The 21,787-nt window shown below is 24.9% G+C and overlaps 1 protein-coding gene across 1 annotated transcript; it reads right to left on the reverse strand.

Moving 5' to 3' along the window:
- Positions 1-8,318: 8,318 nt before the first annotated feature.
- On the reverse strand, positions 8,319-21,767 carry LOC112601984 (tubulin glycylase 3A-like). Its single transcript, XM_025349893.1, is given in 10 exon segments — positions 8,319-8,521; positions 8,903-9,321; positions 10,005-10,095; positions 10,665-10,878; positions 10,957-11,151; positions 13,799-13,993; positions 14,076-14,296; positions 14,960-15,023; positions 15,025-15,099; positions 21,303-21,767. Coding segments are annotated over 10 exon segments (2,142 nt in total).
- Between the last annotated feature and the right edge of the window lie 20 nt (positions 21,768-21,787).

A 21,787-nucleotide genomic window follows, 5' to 3' on the forward strand; every position in this document is an offset into this window, starting at 1 on the left:
TTTGGATTCAATACTAGGCTTTACTGAAAGTTTTGTCGCGCAATTTCTCTGTCATTTTTGTAAATCACCGAAACTAGATAGTCATAATCAAGTTACTCGAGTCAATAGAATGCTAAGAAATAAAGTCAATTATGATGAGGACATTTCAATAAATAATATTACACTTACGGGTCTAAAAGAACTATGTATTTTCAATCGAATAAAATCATTTCACGTAACACAGAATTTTACAGCTATAATTATATAATGTGTGGTATTTTAGAAGGTGTACAATATTTTATTTGTTTCGTGAATTAATTTTATAGAAACTTTGTATAATTATAATAATATGTCAGTACTTTTACAATTAAGTGAAGATCCAAATATTTTATCTATTTTTGGTTTAATTCTATCATTGTTTATTGCTCAAGATATTGATAACGAACCATTTATAGTATGTAATGTGTTTAATTGTAATTATTTTAATGAACATCTTCAATCCATGTAATGTTACTTTAACTAACAAATTAGTGTGTTGCTATATTGAAAATTTAAATGGTGTATAGTATATTCTGTATACCCATTGTATGTGTAAAATTTAATTATTTATGCTATAAACCTAGGTAATAGATTTTTTTTTTGTAATACCTATAAGTTTTCAATATTATAAAGTGTAAACTTTATTGAACTATGTAATGTAGTAAAACAAATAGATGATTATAATTATTTTCCCATTTTTCGTTGTATACACAAAAATTTCATTTTCATACATTTTCATGTAGTTAATTTAGTTATTATTAATTATATATTAATTAAAAGATTTTTTTTCTTAATTTGTATTTATTTACTTTTACTATACACTTACTAAATTATTTTAGACCATTGAATATAATATTATAGTAAATTAACGAAAATTTCATTTCCTATTGCAACTATATATTTTAATGCAATCTGTATTTTAATTTTAGTAGTTTCAGCTAATTTAATTAAGGTGATTAACTAATTATGTATTACATTTGATAAACAACTGTTGTTTTAATACCTATACTTCAGTTTAAATGCATTAAAACGATAATTTTCTGACTATATGAAGTAATTAAAATGTAACTATTCAATATTTATTTATACTGATTATAAATGTCTAACTATTAAATAATAGTATCTAGAACTTACCACAGAGAATTAAAATTTGCAGGTAAAGTATCTAAAATTGAAGTTAGATCAACCAAACAAATTTTTCCATGCATATATGACTGATTATACGTATAGCTTAAAATATATGTTGCAATACATTTTAATTAAGTTTAAATTTATAATTCGTTTTCAAGTACTATGCATAAATGATTGCACGTTGACTACAAAACAAACAGGTAGGTAACTCATATAAGTGTTGATAAGTATAAATTGTATAAACGTTGTTTAGTTTTACTACGAATAAGCTGTAGTCATATATAAGTTTTCCTATAAATGATTTTTGTTTACAGCTTTCGTGTTAAATGCAATCATATAAACATATAATACATGTGCACCTGATTGTCCACGATTTATTGGTGAGCATGTATTTATTTTGTAATGTTGTTCGTGAGTTGTAACGAAAAGTTTTTGCGATCAATAACATTTTTACAAAATCTTAAAATCTGAAAACTTGGGTAATATCGAGCTGCTGATACGTATACGAAGAAAAAATAAAAAAAAAAATAGAAGGGAAAAATAAAAAAGCCTTTTATGGAACTTAAAGCTGCACAATATGTTTTAAATGAAATTACTTTATTGCGTTACATTATTTTGACGTTACCTTTATCGAAATGATCTCTACACTATACCTATTCAACCACATAACGGCTAGGTATATAATACATAGTATTTTGGAAATTTGTGACATTAAGTTTCAATTTGTAATCCTGTTCTAGGGCATGACGTTATAAATTTAAAAAATAATTGAAACTGTCTAAATTTTAGTTTTTTTTTTAAAAAAAACTTTTTAATTTAATAATATAAAATTACAAATATCTAACATCACAAATAAAAATCAAACACACACACGTGGTGTTTGATACTTAGATAACCAATTTTTTAGACTTACAGTTTCCGTTCTCTTGGAATATATTTTAGGTACTATTTGTGCGTTTTCAAAGTCCAATTAAATGTTAGTATCTGACTAACAATTAAATCTGTAATTTCTTTAAAACGAAAATGTATTAAATTATTTTATTATTTTTCTGATAAATATTTTAACACATTACAAAAGTTTAAATTCATATGATACACCAACTAAAACATCAATAAAATAAACTGTAAAACAATATTTCAGTAGGTAATAATATATTAAATAAGTACAAATAAGTGTACTATACACACACTTTTTGTTTTGTAAAATATTTAGAATAGATAATTTTTATTAATATTAATTAAGTAAGTAAATTTACAATTATACCTATGTATATAATATTTCTAAATTATATTTTATAATATTGTGTTTTTTTTTTTTTTTTGTCAATAATACCAGTACTCACATCAATGATAAAGTCGTGAGATCATCATTAAGTTAAATTATTTTTATTATTTTTGATTGTTTAAAATTAACAAAAACAAAAAAAATACATAGTAAACGTAGCGTATTACTTAATATTTTTTTCATTACACAGAAAAAATTTAATTATAGATAATATATTTTTAAAATTATGATCAAAAAAAAAAATTATAGAAAAAATTACTATGGTAATATACTTATATGTTATTATTAATAAGTTATTATGTAATAGTTGTTAGATGAATCATTAAAAAAAAAAAAAAATAATACTATTTTATCCAGATTTGTTGGCTCATTTTATTTTTGATTACAATAGTAACGTTTCATCAGTTTCTAAGAGTGCAACTTAGATTCTGTAACACAAAATTATAACTTTTAAAATTATAAATAAATATCTATCATAATAAAATTGTTGTTAAAAAAATAAGTTGTTTCTAAGCTCAAAAACATGTATATACGATTATATTATGTATATATATATATTGTTAAAATAGTTTATAGTTTCAGGGAGTTGAAAATGTATTAAGTTAAATTTTAATTATGAGAATTTAAACTTTTTCAGACTAAAAATATTAATATTTACCTAGCCATGATTGACTTGTCCATTACAATACCAAAAATAAATTAAATTATTAATCTACATTCTCTTTCTTATAATTTTTTTTTTTTTTTTTGGACTATATCATGATGTATTTATGTTTTATACAACCAGTAAAAATGCACCAATTTAATAATTTTTAATTTAATATCAATTTCAATAAATCAGTGACCAGTGACATGCCGAGTTTAACCCCTCTCTCACCACAAAAGTAAGTACTCGAGTAGAGTTGATTTTAAAACGTATGATTACTTATTTTATATTTGGACTATTTGAAGTAAAAGTAATAAAAACTAATAGAGATGCGGTCTAAAATAAATTTAACAATCAATTTCGTTATTAATAAAAACAATATCGTATCAGAAGAATGAAGGTATAATAACTAGTAAATAAAAATATAACTGTGCTTTTAAATTAATTACCTACTTTATTTCATGACTTTTATAGCAAGCCAATGTAAAATAGAATGAGGAATAAGATTATGAAACAAGAATAATTCTTGAAGACTGTGGGGTTTGTTTTCCAGTGGCTGCTTTTTATAATTTAATAGCCATTACGAAAGAAATTAAAACAATCCGTTGTCTGAAAAATGTATAAGACAAAACCGTTTTCGTCGCTTCCAATAATTATAATGCTTAATGTTCCAACAGATAACCATTGAACATTATGTAATTAAAATATTGTTCTGCATAAAAACAAATTAAATCCCACAAGTACTTAAATTTAAGAATATACGAAATAATAATGTACACTAACACTGGCCGAAAAGCATTCAATTATTTTTTTGGTTTCTTGGCGTTTATAAAATGTAATACGAATCAACGTTAAAAAACTTTGATTTTTTGTAAATACCAATAATTATATTTTTTCCCCTTAGATTGATACGTGCTCTGATATCCTATAATAAATATAATTCATATAGATTTTGCGATGTAGACTTCAACATTCAAATATTTAATTAAAGGAAGGTATTAATCAAATCTGAGTTGAAAATTCGTTAGGCATAAAAATACCAAATAATATTAAAGAAAGAAACCAGCACACTTTGTGTATTGGAAAATAATCTAACACCATTCGCGTATTATGTATGCACATTTTATAAAAACATTGTATCGTAGGCCTATAATCGATTGCAACGATAGAATAGCATTCATAGAAAATTAGCTCAACGACTGTGGTTGACAAGCTCGAGCGTGGATAGAGCCTTATTCGGACGCCATAAACTTATAGAATCATCACACGTGTACATGAATCGGAGGACGCATGAACCTTGGGAACACGACGATGCGGATCACTTAACCAGACGGGATATAACCAAGAATAATGGGTAAAGGACTTATATAAGAGAACCCAAGATAGGACTTTTTCAGGTGCGAGTTACACAAATTAAAGCGAACACTTTCACGCCGATCTATGTTAGGGTATGGTCATTTGGACTTAGAAACATTTTCAATTTAAAATTACTTATTTCATCGCAATTACTACACAGCTCCATACACGGTTGCTCATAGATGGTCTGATACAAGATATATAATGAAGGATATTAATTAGGTAGATCACGGAAGCAACAGATGTAAGTGATATGATTGATCGAATTATCACAGGGACTATTATTTGACGTTTTAAATTCTAAAAATGTTATTATTGGCCATCGCATTCTAAATAAAGTAGTAGGTAACTCGAAAATAGAGATGATTTTATAGCTAAGAAGATGCCACACCACCCGCATGATTTATCCACGAAAATGGTTTTGTGCTTGACAAATTTTCGGATACAGTACTTACAATAGTCTTAGCCAATTTCTATCACACATGTTGAAGATATTTATGTACGTGACATTTTTTAAATTTTTTAATAACTTAAAAAATATCTAAATTGTTCATTTACACACAAATTCATAATTCTTTTTTTTTTTTTATAAAAAATAATCGAGTAATTATATCGAAAAACGATACGAAACAAATAAAGTTATCTTATATGTAGTGCAAAAATTTATTAAATTCATTGTAAAATATAATGTACTCATAAGGTTATCCTAAGCGAAACCGTTTTTTATATAATCACTTTATTTTGCGACAACCACTGTTGGTAACTGACATGAGATTATTTATAAAATACTTTGAATTAGTATTTATATATAATATTTAAGATTAAATATTTTAATTTTCATTAAAATGTTATTTAAATTTTCAATATTAAATCCCTTAAATAGTGGATTTGTGGCGTTCTCTAAGACATCAACATCGTAAGCAACCAAAGACAACGCTGACAATTCGTTTCCATCTATTTCCATTATTTTATACTGATTCGTTTCAGACTTAAATATGATTTTGTTAGCCCGTTAACGTCCTCATTATTGCCAGTTTTAAATACACCTTTGCCAAAGATTTAATCTTTAACTATACATTACAATCATTAAATACTTTAAATCTACATTGCAAACTGTTTATATTATTATTATGGTTTTCAATTTTTTTTTATTAATTAATTTAGAATATGTCTATCATTGTCTCTAATTATTATGCTATGTAATATTGAAATTATCCAAGTACATGTCTTATTTTTTGATAATAACAATTTTAATAAAAATAATAATATTAATGTTTTCTATACTAAGTTTGACTAAGTCTACTAGAAATAAAAAATTAATTGTACCCATTTTAATTGTTATAAAATAAGTATTTAAAATACATAAAATAAAAATGTATTTAAATTATAAAACGCATGGAACTCGATAACGTATATTTTATTAATATTTCAGTGTTTTAGTTAGAGTAGTTATACATTTTTATACAATTTGATGTATCATTTTAATAAGTAGTTATTTCAATTAAATTACAATTTTATTATTTTAAAAACTATTTTTGTGAATAATACCAATCAAATAATAGTTTGTAATCATTAGGATTTAGGGGTAGGATTTCTATGCATTTGCATTTTCAGTCTTGATTGTTAGACATGCCACATGTCCTTTGGAATATTCTCGATTAAATATAATAATAATTACCGAGCAACACGATTATCCTATTGTTTTTTCGTATTTTTAGCTTTTGTAAGCATCCAACACAACTATATGTGAATTAGTTAAAATGAATATTTATCATTTAATAAGTTAAATTTTCATATTAATAATCTCACACTTCAACAATGAGTGGTACTTCCAATAATTCTATAAGTCTTATAATTTATAAACATACTTATTACTTATTAGTTTATCAAAAATAACTAATAATAAACCCAACGTTACAACTTCCAATCTCGTTTTTACCTCTATCACACAAGATACCTTCAACCTTAAAATATTTAGATAACGTCTCTAATAATCTCGCAATTAAAACTATTGATACAAAAACTTTAATTATGATACTATCAACACGATCAACCACGTACAGAACGTTCCAAATACAAATAACTGTAACAAAACATAATTATCGAAACCAATAAAAACACTTTCGGAAAAAAATCTTTCACTGGGACTGGCTGTAACACGATTACGTCCGGCTTACCTTTTTCCATTCAAAAAATAAAACACGATTGCGCTCCAATATAATATATAAATACGTATATGTTATATATATAACATATACATATATTCTAACAATTTTATTTTCCAATATACTATTTAAAAATCGGACTTGGTTATATTTAAATCATTTGCATATTTATTAGTTTTTTTTTTTTAATCAAATTTTTACATGATTTTAATGTATTGATACACGCAATTATTTATATATTTACAAATTTTTTAGTCTACTTTATAATACGCAGGGAAGTTTCAACGTTAACCTACCCAAAAAAGATTAAGCAATCTTCTTTGAATCAACTGATAAAATACCTTGAAACAAATATATCATAGCAATCAATAAATGAATTCCATAAAAAAATATCAAATACATTTCTCGAATGTCCAACAACCGTTTTTGTATATTTTTAAATTATAATAAACAAATCTTAATAATCAGTGTATAAAATAATGAACAAATAATAAATTCTTTAAAGCAATTAAACATATATATTTTTAAATAAACGGATGTTAAATTTTTAAATTTGCATAATGATAAAACATTTTTTTTTTTTTGGGGGGGGGGGGATCTTCTTTAAAATCAACTATGAATTACAAAAATGTATATACCTAACTTATAGTTTCTAAAATGTAAACTAGCTGATATTTATAATTTCAATAATTAAAATTAAACCTATTAAATAACATTACATATTTACACCACGGGTATTTTATTTTACATGTTTTTGAATATTTTAAACATAATCGTATATTTAGATTTTTCAAAAATTGTATGAATTTGAAATGGTATTTATTTAATAAAAATCTATAATTATTGGGTTTTTTGTCGAATTTTTGTAAATATATCATCTAATCTTATTTTAGTTTAAACGACCGATAGACGATAAGATTACCTAAAAGTTATTTTTATTTTTCAAAAGTACGATGTAAGTTTCCGTGTAGATACGATCCTACAATTATATTCAATAATTTGAGCAATTTTAACAGAGAGTTTCAGTCAATATAAAACCACTCTTCGTTTCAATCGCCGCTGTTATTCATATTTTAAATTTTGAAGAACGTATTACAGCCTATGTAGTCTTTAATATAATAATAAATAACAATTCTATATAAATAATAAACAATTACTAACTAATTTCTGATTTTTATGTAAAAATTATTTATTGTTATGTAGAAATAACAAAAGGATATATTTTTGGATATTTTTACGTATTTTGGCAAATAAAATGCATATTTTACAATTTTTCATTGCATGTAAATGCTTGCTCTAGTAACCATATCGATAGAAGATTATCAATTTATTTAAATTTAGTATAATATACAAAGATCATTTTTAACATAATTGAGTATTGTTAATACGCAAAATAATTTCCACGGTAAAAGGAATAATTTTTACGGTCAATTATAGTCATGTATTTTAACTCATCTCAGTAAATTAATATTTTTAAGCTCCAGCGAAATAATAAAAAGTAATTAAATAAACGCTCTTAAAGTCTTACCTTAGATGTATAGCACTATATAATATGTATACATAGTATAATAAATTAATACATAAAGCGACTAGCAAGCCGCAAGATACATAAATATTAGGTTATTGTGTTGAATTTTATTTACTATCCTAGTTTTATGCATTTGATTTTATAAGACCAAAAAAGAAAAACTAAAAGCATACCTACATATTATAGTATTCATTTCGCAATTTTCTTTTTACTCTGTTCAATACCTTTGTGGCTTTGTTTATTTAATTGTTTTGTTTTTTTGGGTGACTGGTAGTAATAATATTCTTTTGTAATGTTTTTCTCCGTGTTGCAATGTTTTACAAGTGTGTTAGAGTAAATGTTCTCAAAAAGTCCAGTTTCTGCATTTGAATTAAGTGGGAAATCCACCGTAACTAAAATACAATTAAAACAGAAATCTTAAAATGAGCATAATAAAAGAGTTAAACAAACAAGTGTTTTATTTTTTTAATGAACATTTAGTTTTTAAACCGTATAATTTAAAAATTATTTATTCAAATTGGCCAAAAAAAAAATGTTTATTATGTAAATGTATTATACAAATTGATTATATTGTTCGTTAATAGACGATTTCTTTATTGAACTGAACCTATGTATCACTTGTTCTTTATATTATACATAATATTTATAATAATTATGAATGTATAAAATACGTATTCCACGAATAATAATATACATAATATGTATTACTTAACTATTCCTTAGCTAAAATAATTTGGTTACCATAATAATACAATTTATAATAATTAACAAACCTTTGATAATATCTTTTAACAACGTCGTAGCAATTCTTGCAATGATACTTGTAGTTGGATTCAAGCCAGGATTACTATTAATTTCTATTAACCATGGTTCAAAATGTTCTGTTAATATAAAATCTGCTCCAAACAATTGAAAAGCAAACATTTTCCTGGCGTCCCGTTTAAAAGACTTAATGAGGATTGTCGATATTGTTTCACAGATTGTAGGATAAATTGATGTATGCCACTTGTCGCCTTTCTTAATTGATTTCAGATATTCTTTAAACTGTGTAAAATCCCACATACATTCCTCCGGTACATTGGATACTCTATATCTTCTATTGATTGATTGGACTCGAACATTGCTTAGATGAACTTCTTCACCTAAGTCTTGAACTGTAAATTTCTTGGAACAAAATCGTATATACCCTTCTCTGTACAAAATTTTCAATTATATACACTAATTATTATGTTATTAATTATTTCATAATTATTATAATAACAGTATAGTTGCTCTACAATGATACAATTCAGGTACCAAAATCTGCAAGAACCAACTATATAACTTCATTGCTTAATATATCCCATTTTATATTATTTAAATAGCTGGTAAACTGTTTAAATTTTGTTTTATCACATTGCATAGATACAAGTGAGTAGTGACCATCCTATTATGTATTGTATTTAAATAAATCTAACGTATATTAGTTTCTTGCAGGCATTTAGCCTACAATAAAGGCTTATAGGATGGTACATTGAGGATAAACCTCTTATTACCCAGATGTAAATATATACCCCAATGTTGAAAATAATATTGATAATTTACATTTTAATCAGCTAAAATAAATTTTACAATATTATGATAAAATTATTTATGAGCTATTATTATTATAAAAACGGTATATGTATTTTGTTGTTAATTTTAGTAACTTGATATCAACATAATGTGATGATGAAAACCCCCCGGGATTTATATTTAAAAAAAAAAATGTTTATTATTTTCAGTTTTTAATTTAATTACTCATGTCTATGAAATAAATAAAATTTACATAAAAAAAACATTTAAGTATTCTATAATATTAAAGGATAATATTAATTACTTATAAATATATTTTACTTGTACATCCATATTTGTATAGGATATGCGTTTGTAACCAAAAAATATTGTCTCAGATCTGCTTTGACATTAAAAATCAGCAATGGTCTTTCTAAAATATATTTAATAACTTTAATTAATAGAATAATAATTTTGAATTATATTAAAAATTTATGGAGTATCATAAATAAATGGTTTTCTTCACCTGTCTATGCATTAAGTGTATTAAATCTTAATTGGTTAATCATATTATATAATTATTATACTAAATCGATAAATACAGATTGTATTTCATATATTTTTGAAATAAAAAAAAAACAACTCTGTGCAAAGCAATGCAATCAGTTAGTTTTACAGTTGTGTGCTAATTTTTTTTTTTTTTGCGAATTTTAAACACATACCAGTTTAAAGAGAAAGTGACAGTAAGAAAACACTAACGACGCACATTTATAAATTCATAATTAAACTCCAATTGTTTCAAACCTATCCATTATCGAATACCCGAGTACCTATCAATAAAATAGAGATAAATAATAATAAACTGTAAAGATATATAATCTATAATACCAACTAACATTTACACATAATTTTTAGTAAGCCTGTAAGTTTTGATTAGAATAATTTTTAAAATGTATATAGTTTATATGCTTATAGCTTTTTTTTTCCTTTTAAATTCTTTACCAATATATTTTTGTACAATGTACGTTTTATTCAATTTGTTGGGTTCTTTAATTGTTTTCAAAATATTATTGAAACGTCTCTCCAATGTTATTCCTATACCGGAACAACGATTAGATGGTTTTATAATCCACAGATTTGTATCGCCGTCAATAAAAAATTGTGGACAAAATGTTTTAATTTTACGTTCCAAACCGTCAAATCGCTCATAAATATCCTTAAACACAATAATAACATTCAGTCATTGACTAAAAAAACTCAAGAAAAATTGTACGACTGTACCTATTATACTTACATTAATTTGAAACAAGTTACAAACACGAATGGTAGCAAGTTCTTCTATAATTTCATAATACCAAGCCATAAATTTGCTCCAGCAATCTTCTAATATTGTTGTAAACCATAGCATATCGCTTTCTTCTTTGGTTTGATAAGCGTGCACGAATTCCCAACAACGTTGTTCAATGAAGTCAATCATTTCGTATGGAATCTAATAGAATGTTTGTTACATTTAAAATTTATTTTTCTGTTTTTACTGAAATATAATATTATTGTTATTATTTCTCTCGATTTATATATACATTTACTAAGCGACAAGCAAAACCACCCTATTTTTTTCTTTTGGTTATAAATTTTTCGTACAATGTTTTTGGGTTATTTTTCTTAGCTATTTTGTGTGTGTCTGTTTGTATAGTCTATTTTTTCCTGGATTAAATGGCCTAATTTTTGTGTACGTTTTAATTTGTTTTACAAGTTTTTGTTTATTTTATACGACGTAATCGAATGAAACACTAAAGCAAACATGTTGCAACATCAAACTGAGAAAATATTACATATTTGTACTTAAACGTAGTTTTGTGTATAACACAAGTCTTCAGTTTTAGTTATTTAATAATATTTTAACTTGAAGAAATATTTTCTCAATTGGACAATTTGTGTTATAACATAATCGATTGTTAATAAAGTTATATTATAATTATGACTGTTATTAGTAAACAAAAAAATAAAAATAAATGTATATGTATATTTATTATAAAGGGTCATTTAAAGGACTTTTGAAACAATTTTCTGAAAAATATTATAATTTAAAAATAACAAAAAAAGGATTAAAAAAACCCTCATTTAAAATAACAATGTGCTAGAGAAATACGCATCATTGTGGAAACGTTTTTAATAAATAAATAAATGGAATGTAGAATATAAACTTTTTTCAATTCAAATACTAAAATCATTTAAATGTATTTTTACAAAATGGGATAGGTATACTTACCAATACTGCAATTATTATTCATGTTAAATTTATAAATATAGTATAATAATTAAATCTGTCTGAATAAAGCAATAATTATAAAGACTCCTAGCATGCACATCCATCCAACCACTTCTTCCAAAAATATCAAATCAAATAATAAAAGTATTAGATACCGATGAGTAGTTTTTTTATTTATTTTGTAAAACATTAAAATATGTGGGTTCTGTAGACATTTTGTATTGTAAACAAAACTTAAAATTATACATTAATGAATAAACGTAAAAATAAATAATTTAATTAAGTATATGATTTAATCGTATAAAGTAAGTGTTTAATTGTTTTTAAATATACTATACAATTTTTAAATTTAATATTTACAATATAATAACATACATATTATGTGAAGTCATAATGTGATATGACTTGATACATGATATGAAAAAGTAGATAGTTCGATCTGTCGTTGGCAAAACTTTAAAAATTGTCTAAGTTTAAATTATTACATTAATATCGTTAAAACGTATCTGATAAAAATAATAATTTCGTTTTCAGTATATTATATGTTTATTATTACAACCATGTTATAACTCTATGGAATTTATTGATTTGTTTCACTTTAAATTTGTGTTTCAGTTGCACTGAATACTTCAATAAATTATATAACAATATGAATAATGTATATAGATTGTGTTTGCTATGAGAGAACTGAATAGGTATTCTCTTTAGAGTTTATCATCTATAAGTTTACTTTCAGTTGATTTCCAGTTGACTACCGATTACATTAACAGTTCAGTAATAAATAACTCTTTGATTAGTTACAATATAATAACATTATTGTTATATTTGTTTTAATTTTTTCGTGTTTTAATTTCTTCTCTTGTTTAACAAGAATAATAAAAATATTTATTATATAATATTTATATATCTATAATGCATTTATTGTTTTTCCCTTGCAAATTCGTATTTATTTTATTCTTACAATTTCTCGTTTAAAATGATATTGTCTATTCATTCAAACGAAAAATAAATTCTTTTATAAAGTTTGATATAGACAATATGTGTATGATTTCCCCTTTCTTTTTCTTCGATAATGTTATTATTTTTCAAAATCTGATTTTTGAAATTTTTGAGTATACTCAAAGATCATATTTTCAAATTTTTATGATTTGTTGTATTATTTAAAAAGTATCCTATACACACTTATATTTTTAGATAAAAACCACTCAAATGGACCTAAAGTCCATAATCATTTATTTGGGATTTGTGGGAACTATATAATTTAAAAATTTTAATAGTTTATTTTACTCTATCAATATTTATAATTTATAAATGACGAGTATAATAAAGATAAGAGTCGATGTTTATATTTTATTAAATATGGGCTCTGTATTAAAACTATTGTACAGTTTTGTAAAACCATTTGCAAGGTCTATTATCCTTAATATTATAAACATTTCAATAAGTGAAAAACTATTCGTTCACATTTTGAATAAGGAACTCGCATACAATTTTCAAAGAAAATTATCCAATAAATAATTAACGATAAAAAGGGATAGTCTCGTTTAAAAATATAAGTTTGTATAACATTCAAATAATACAAAAAATTTCAAATTATTTGAAAACATAGTCCAAATTATATAAAAAAAAAATTAAAAAATCAAAATGTATCATTAAATTAAAAATGATGGTTAGCATGCTTGATGAATCAACCTGTTAATAATATATGGATGTGGAAGTGAACACACGAACAAGTCATCGTCATTGATAGTCATTAAAAATTAGTCGAGAGTGTTGAGATATATAAATAACTCGTATAGGTACCTAGGAAATAAATATAAGCCCTAAGTTTAGTAGAAATTATAATGCATATTATATTCTAACTTACAGTTCCGTTTTCACTAAACATTTTTCTTTGTGAATTTTTTGAACTAAGGATGTTCTTCAAGGAACCCAATAAAGCTGTTAGTCTATAATCTTTTATAAAAAAATCCATTGTCCTTGTGTCTGAAATATTATAGGTTCTTGGGAATTTTACATTTAATTTTTTTGATATCGTTTTAACTGTTCCAGCCAATCCAACCTGATGCATGTATCAATAAAAATGTATTAACTATGAGTATATACTGTTCTATTGTTATAGTAGTAATAATTCGTAAAATTACTTTAGTGCAAAAACTCAAATTATTTAATTGACTAAATATTGTTATGTTGTTAATTTTAATACAACTAATATCATATCGGTTTGTAGTAAATACGTAATTAGGGATAATGTCTTTAAGTATCAACCACAAATATGAGTTTTCTATATTTTCATTAATTAAAGATTCCACTGTTGTTGAAGTTAACGAAGGCGGTGATTTGACATTACACGTTGAACGACTGTCTAAGCGCATATACATAAATATTAATTAAACCATTTTTCTCATTAGAAAAACATGAAAACTTATCGACTAGAAATATTACTAGACTAATACGGATTAATTACGAGTTTAATATATTTATTATAAAGTCAACGTTATAGCCGTGATATTTATCATATTGAAATAGCAGGACTGTGATTCCGATGTCGGCTAGTTCCACTTTCTTTAGATAGCTTCATATGATTATACTTTAATAATGTATTTATGTTTTGTTTTATGTAGGTTTCTGTTAGATTGTTAAAAGGGTGCTGTCTGTTTTAGTTGAAAACCCATTTATATTTTAATTGAATAAGTAATAATAATTATGTCTAAGTATGATCCTGTTTGGGGTCAACTTATTTTTAATTTCATTAAAAAATGTATTTACTTCACGTAATTTATTTTAGCAATAAATCGATGTTTAAAGATGAAAAACTATTGTGTGGATTGTGCATAACTGCTCAACTGTTTTTTCAAAAAGTTGAAAAATTAAAACGGTATAATATTGAAACAATTTATATAATATGATACATAATATTTATATTTAAATATTATATTGTAACTCATTAAAAAAAAAAAAAAATATATTATTGTTTCTATTCATATTTTAGGAAAAAAAATTATGTTAATAAAAATATATTTTTTACTTGTTAAAGTTAATGTAGTAAATAAATATTCATAATTCAATGATTTGAAATCTGGGTTTTTTTTTTTCAACCCATCCTCTTTTTTTGAGCTCCTCTGCTATTATTGGATAATACCCATGTATTGAAAATATTCTCTTGGTCTATAATATTTAAATTTATTATTAAGTTATTAAACTTGACTGTATAAATCCATTTATGTGCATACTCTTTAATAATACAAAATTGAAACTAAAATTTAATTACTTGATAACATGAAAAAAATTTTTTTATCAATTAATAAATTTTAATATAATTTACACGTCATCATAATTTTAAATTTACATTTTAAAATATTTTTAAGTGATTTTTCTTTTTTAATTTTAAGCTCATATAAATTGATGCAAATATAGTACTTATGGGAAAATATTAAGTCAAATTAATTATATTTTTAAGATACAAACAATAAAATAATTAATATGTATGGGTATGTAGTTTACAAATAAATAGGTACAAAGTAGTAATACCTGTTAATTATGTAGTAATAACATTAATAAAAAATAATCCAAAATCAATGAAGTTCATATCAGTCATATTTGTATAAGTAATGATTGTTATACAGTACTAGGTACAGCCAGTGGCAACTAGGAAAGTTTACAATCGATTTACCACCCTTATAGTACCAACAAATACCTTGAAGCCAAGCTGATAAGAAAAGTTTGTTGGTCCACTTAAGAAATAATCTGTAACGTTTGTTGTAAATCGTAACAAATAGCGATTAAAGTTTTTGTGTATTTAATTTTAAACGATTTGACGAAGTCAAATAAATTAATGATGTATAATGAAACAAGTTTATATAAAATTGTATGATGTAAAAAAAGTTAATATTTTAATAATTTCTTGTATTAATATGATAAAGATATAACTAAGAACATGTATATTCTACGAATTTTTAGCTCTCTTCTCTATCAGTATAGTTTTTTTTTTTAATAATAAGTTAATTTAAAATTATTCTGTTAAAAATATTTTTAATATATTCTTATTTTTATACTATATGAAGGTAATGATTCATTCAATTGCAATAAGTTTATTTTGGCTTAATTACTAAGTCAAGCAACATATTTTTGTATTTAAAATCATAGTATGTACAATATGTACATAATATGGTGATTATTTTTAAAAACAATTAATTTTAACTACACTTACAGATACATGTATGACGTATAAGTATAATTTTAACTTGGCGTATTATTTTTGAAATTAATTAGAAAAATATGGCACGAAATTCTATAGCTGTTTAAGTTATTGAATTAATTAAAAAATTAATTAATTAAGTTTAAAATTGAATAAAAAAATTATCTTTTCAACTAGTTAAATTCCGTTTTCTAACTATTAAAAAACATCTACTAATAATTATAACTTTATGAAATGGCATCGATGTATCGGCAATATAATTAAAATGTACCAACCACACGTGTTAGCTGAATGTTCATTTGTTTGTAACGGATCGTGTGTGATAAACTATATAAAGTTAAAAGAATTAAATTGGAAATAGATAAATCTAAGCACCACTATAGTGCACAAAGAACGATAAGATACATCCGAATAACTCCTACAATAACTAATGAACCAAATCATGTGTTTTACTTTTGCAAATTGCAATTGATCACTTCTCCAACCAACTTACGTGATTCTACTACTTATACATTTCAAAATGCTTTCTTCGTTGAACACGTGTTTATAGATTCGACACACATATATAAGAATGAAAAGCAATTAAATTATAAAACATAGATAACTTTTTTGTTACCATTTTTTTTAAAATTCTATCATTGTAAGGCGTTTTAAAAATTATTGTTTGAATTATATCAAATAATGATTTACAGTATATTTTATACATATTTTAAATACATTTGCTAAAATTAGATACTTCGTGATTAATTATCTATACTTAAATATAAATCCATTAAATTAAAATTGAATTTTATTTTGTACAATAACACTAAAATATTAAAGCTAAAAAAAGGAGGAAACAGATAAGTATTTAGTTTACATTGTAGGTGTCTACTGTTTAGTGTACTTCGTTATCTATTAGTTCATAAAAATGTATTCAAGGAAATAAAATAATCATAAAATGTCTTTAATCGGAAATAAAAAAGTTAAAATATTTTGAAGATTAGAAAATGCTAATGTAAAAATTTAGTGAACATTTTAAGTATCAACAATTATTCGTTTTTAAATTATACAAAAAAATGTTTTATCAAAAATTAGTATTACGTGGAAATTCTTGTCTACTATAATTTTTATTTTTTTTATTAATTTGAGAATTATAGGGAATATTCAACTTAACTTTAATCTTCTAAAAGTGCCGACTAAATCTAAACTCAAAGTTAAAAAATCGAATTATATTCTCTACTATAAAACGCGTATACATAAACATATATAAAAAAAATTACATCATTGTAAAATCAATACATTCATAGCGTTGCTCAGAATCTAAAATTGATATTAAGTAGCCATGTAGAGTGTAGAAGGTAGGTACGTTATATTTAAGTGTGTGTGATGAAATTAATTGTAAATGTTTTATTTATAAGGCCCATACTAATGTCTAATAACGAGATTTCTATTTCCTAATTACCTGAAACACTCCAAAGACTAAAATGGAATTCAAAATGTTTACATGTACCTATTGAAAATACAATAAATAATGTGAGACGGCTTGTATTGATTATTTTAAAATTTATGATTTGTAATGAATTCAACATTTTTCACAATTTTTATATTATTTCATGTTTCAACGATAAAATTAAAGACATAGTATCATAATAGTTATTTTACTTTCTAAACATAATAACACGCTCAAGACAACTATATATGTATTTTAGAATAATTATATTATTGTCGTATATATTTACAATATATATATATATATATGTGTTTAAAATTAAAAACAACAACAATTTTTTTTGTTAAAATAATACCCACATTTTGTAAAGAATTTACATGGAATATATAAAATCCTCATTGTATTACATACCAAATGTATTATGTTGATTGTGGCATAACTTAAAAGCACAATGAAATGGTGTACCTTTTATATAATTAGGAGCAGGTATGTTATAAACATATATAATATCTATTAGCTGACCCCATACACTTCGTTGCCCGTTAAAAATGCGAACTTTATGTTATAATATGATCCAAACTTTGTTTTATTTGTTATTATTAATATTCGGTGTAATATAATAGTGTTTAAAACTTAAACATTTTTCTTAACCATCTTGAACCTCAAAATTTTTTTGTAAGTGCATCACTTTAAAATGTAAATTTTGTAAAATGCTTTCTTATATTGTACACTAACTTGGTAGAACAAAAGTACTATGAAAACTGCAAGCCTCGAGCTACGATTTTTCAGGCTCTACGTTCATCATCAGTCAGTGTGTCAGTTAGAACACATTCGATTATATAATTTATATTATATTATTAAAGCCATTCCGCTCGGTGTTGCTCGCAAGACTCGCTAATGGTTATGCGAGCAGTATATTAGGCAATTCATCTGTGGTTGATTGCGAACTCCACGAGGTGTGTACGTAAGTTTATGATTTCTAACTCAAAGATGTATCAAGTTTTTTTAGTTGATATTAAAACCTTTACCGGGGGAAAAAAAAATCAATTAACACAAAATATGGCGACATTCATACAACTTCCCAAAGTTTCAACGTCTGTGTTATTTTTCCGTGGTGCGCCGTATGATATTGAAAAATAAACATTTATAAATAAATAATTACTCAATTAACTTAAAAAATTGGAATTAAGCCTAAAACCTGGTCCACGGTGTACTCTTTCATTAAAAAAAAAAAAATCATCATCATCAGATGAGTAACAAGATTTACATTTTCAAAATTAAACATATATATACACAATGGTATATGTATTTTATCGTTTAAAATTCTAGGCATACATATATATTGGTGTACATTCGATGTGCGAGGTTATTTTTATCGATAAATTTTTCTGAACATCTAATATTTACACGCAGTTATCAAACATAAATTTATGGACAAAAGATCAGATTTCAAGTAGCTGAAATCCCCCTAGCCACCGCGTCGCATATAGGTATACAATTTACAAGTTTATTTTAATTAATAACAACTAATTACTTACTGCCTATGTCGGACTAACTAAATGTATTCCTATGACATTTGTGTGATCACATAAAAAAAAATCCAATCAAAATTAAACCGATAGTTAACGAGTTTACACAAAAACGTACTTACAGCTTTATATATTAGTATAGATAGTAAGTTATCATATTATTTTTTATTTGTAGTATGCATTATGATGCTGTATAATATACAGCGTGATTCTTTACTAGCAGTAATGAATTCGAATTATGCAAAAGAAGTACTTTCAATAACGTTAATATTTTCAAAACAGTGAGTGTTTACCTTTAAAAAAATAATCCTGTATAGCTTTTGTGAACTTTTAGAGCTTTCTTCATCTCTAATCATTTATATAAGTCAAATAAATAATAAATTACAAAATAAAATAAAATTCAAATCATCCAAAAATATAAAAATCGATAAATTAAAGTACTGATGTGAACCCAAGTGTTAAGCATGATGAGAATGATTTTTTGATATTTATAGTTTATTCTTGAATAAAAATTTAAATAATTATTTCTAAATCGTTTAACAAATAGCTACTAATTGTTACATCACATTAAAATTTAACTTATCTATTTAATACATTTTTTTATGAGGTTATTAAAATCGAAATATAAAATATTAAAATACATATTTAAACTTTTTTGTCCAAAACTCTTTAGTTCTTTTTGTTTTACAAAATTAAATATAGTTAACTATTGAAATAATTTTCATTGAATCTTTACAATATACGTCAATATTAATTTCCTTGGATTATTAGATTAATATTAAAAATCATTGCTATGAGATATTAAAACGCTGTATATTATCTTATATTCTATTTTTTAAAACTATGAATATTAGTTGTTTGGCCTATTTATATAAAATAAATTTTCGATTTTATCAAGAAATATAAATATTAATACATTAGACTGTTAGAACATTTATACAAAAAAAAAAAAAATTCAAAACTATATTCCTAAAGATTTCATACTTTATTATGTCATGTATTTATGCATGTACTGATAACCCACAGGATTTTTTGCATAATATTCCATACGATTACATAAATACTATCATTAATAAATTGTCTATATTTAGATTTAAAATATATTATAAGAATATCTATTGCGAAGTGTTTATTAAAAAAAAAAAAAAAATGATGAAATGGTAAAAATTAGTCAATATGACAGTATCAAAATTATTACCCCGAGAAAATATTAAAGGGAGGGGGAAACCTTACTTGCGGTATATTCTATACACCTTTATTTAACGGCGGTCGATCGCATATCATATATCAGAATGGGGGTTTCCGTTTTCTACAAAAATAATGCTTGTCTATTATCACCGTGTCCGTTTCCCGCCAAGGTTGTAGTCCAATTTTCGCCAAAAACAATAAAGATATTATTTGATATCTTTTTTGAAAATCCTTTATATCTCTTATAATTATTATTATTTCATCATAAACCAAATTTTTTTAATATTCAATATAGGTATACCTGCTGTTTATATTATTATTTTAGAATTTAAAGAATATTTTTAAAACTTTGATTATTTCCAATTTTACACAACAATAACACATAATATGTTATATTAATACTTATATACGATTATGTATCAAAATATAAATCCAGCTAATAATGTATACGTTGATAAATACATTGGTAAAATTTGATTACTCGATATGATTATGTGAATAGGTATACGCGGGAAGGTGAAGATATGAGGTTCATCTCGATATTATGGGTTTAGGTTTAATTGTTTCCAAAAAACATCTAAAATAATACGAGTATATATTTATATATATTTTGTGGAAACGGAAACGGTGATAACTGCCAAAGTGCCAAGGGACACTATTATGCCCATTGGAATACTCGCTTACCGACATATACGTATAATATTATATAATATATTTCTAGAGAATGTAACAATTTTCGCCGAAATTTTATTTAAACACGTCGCATAATATGCATTCCAGTTGCACTCTACTCACATTCAGCTGTATACTCGTAGTAAGTAATATATTGCCGTATTATACTCTGTTCGAGTTAAGAATCTTAATTGGTAGCGATCAATTTATCGCCGAGCGGTGGTCAGACAACACTCGTTTGTCTATTCCAACCAGGTCGACCATTCATAAGCATATTATCGAGTATAACGAAGCCAAGCTCCGGCGCAATAATTGTACGTTTCTTAGCTTGAACAGAGTATAGATTAGGTACCTGTATCGCGTCCGTCGCCCGTTTCACCAACGCCGCAACCGCGTCCTCTTCAAGTCCTGGCACTGCAGAAGTCGTAAACTGTACTACGGCATCACGACAACTGTAGTTCAAATGCGATTGGCATTCTTTCATCAGACTCTCGCGCAATAACATCATGTAATTTTCAACAGTCCACGTAGGTTCGAATACGTTGAGTCGCGTATCGTTCAACTTGTCGTCGCTGGTTGCCGACTTACCAGCGGCATTTGCAGAGGCGGCGGAGACGGCTGCAGCCCCCGGCAGCCTGCGAGAATTTTTGTCGTTGGTCATTAGTGGTAATGATTTCTCCACGCGTTTAAAGGCCGCAACTCTTAACCTCTTGTCCACAATTTTGCCGGTGATCCCTGCAGTGGTCACGGTTGTTTTGGTCGACCTCGAGGCGCTCTTGGTTTTGAACCCACCATTTCTGTTGTCAGATTTCATCATGATAATATTATCGCGGATTA

Source organism: Melanaphis sacchari, unplaced genomic scaffold (assembly GCF_002803265.2).
Source record: "Melanaphis sacchari strain LSU unplaced genomic scaffold, SCAv2.0 Contig80_pilon_pilon, whole genome shotgun sequence".
NCBI classification, from domain to species: Eukaryota; Metazoa; Arthropoda; class Insecta; order Hemiptera; family Aphididae; genus Melanaphis; species Melanaphis sacchari.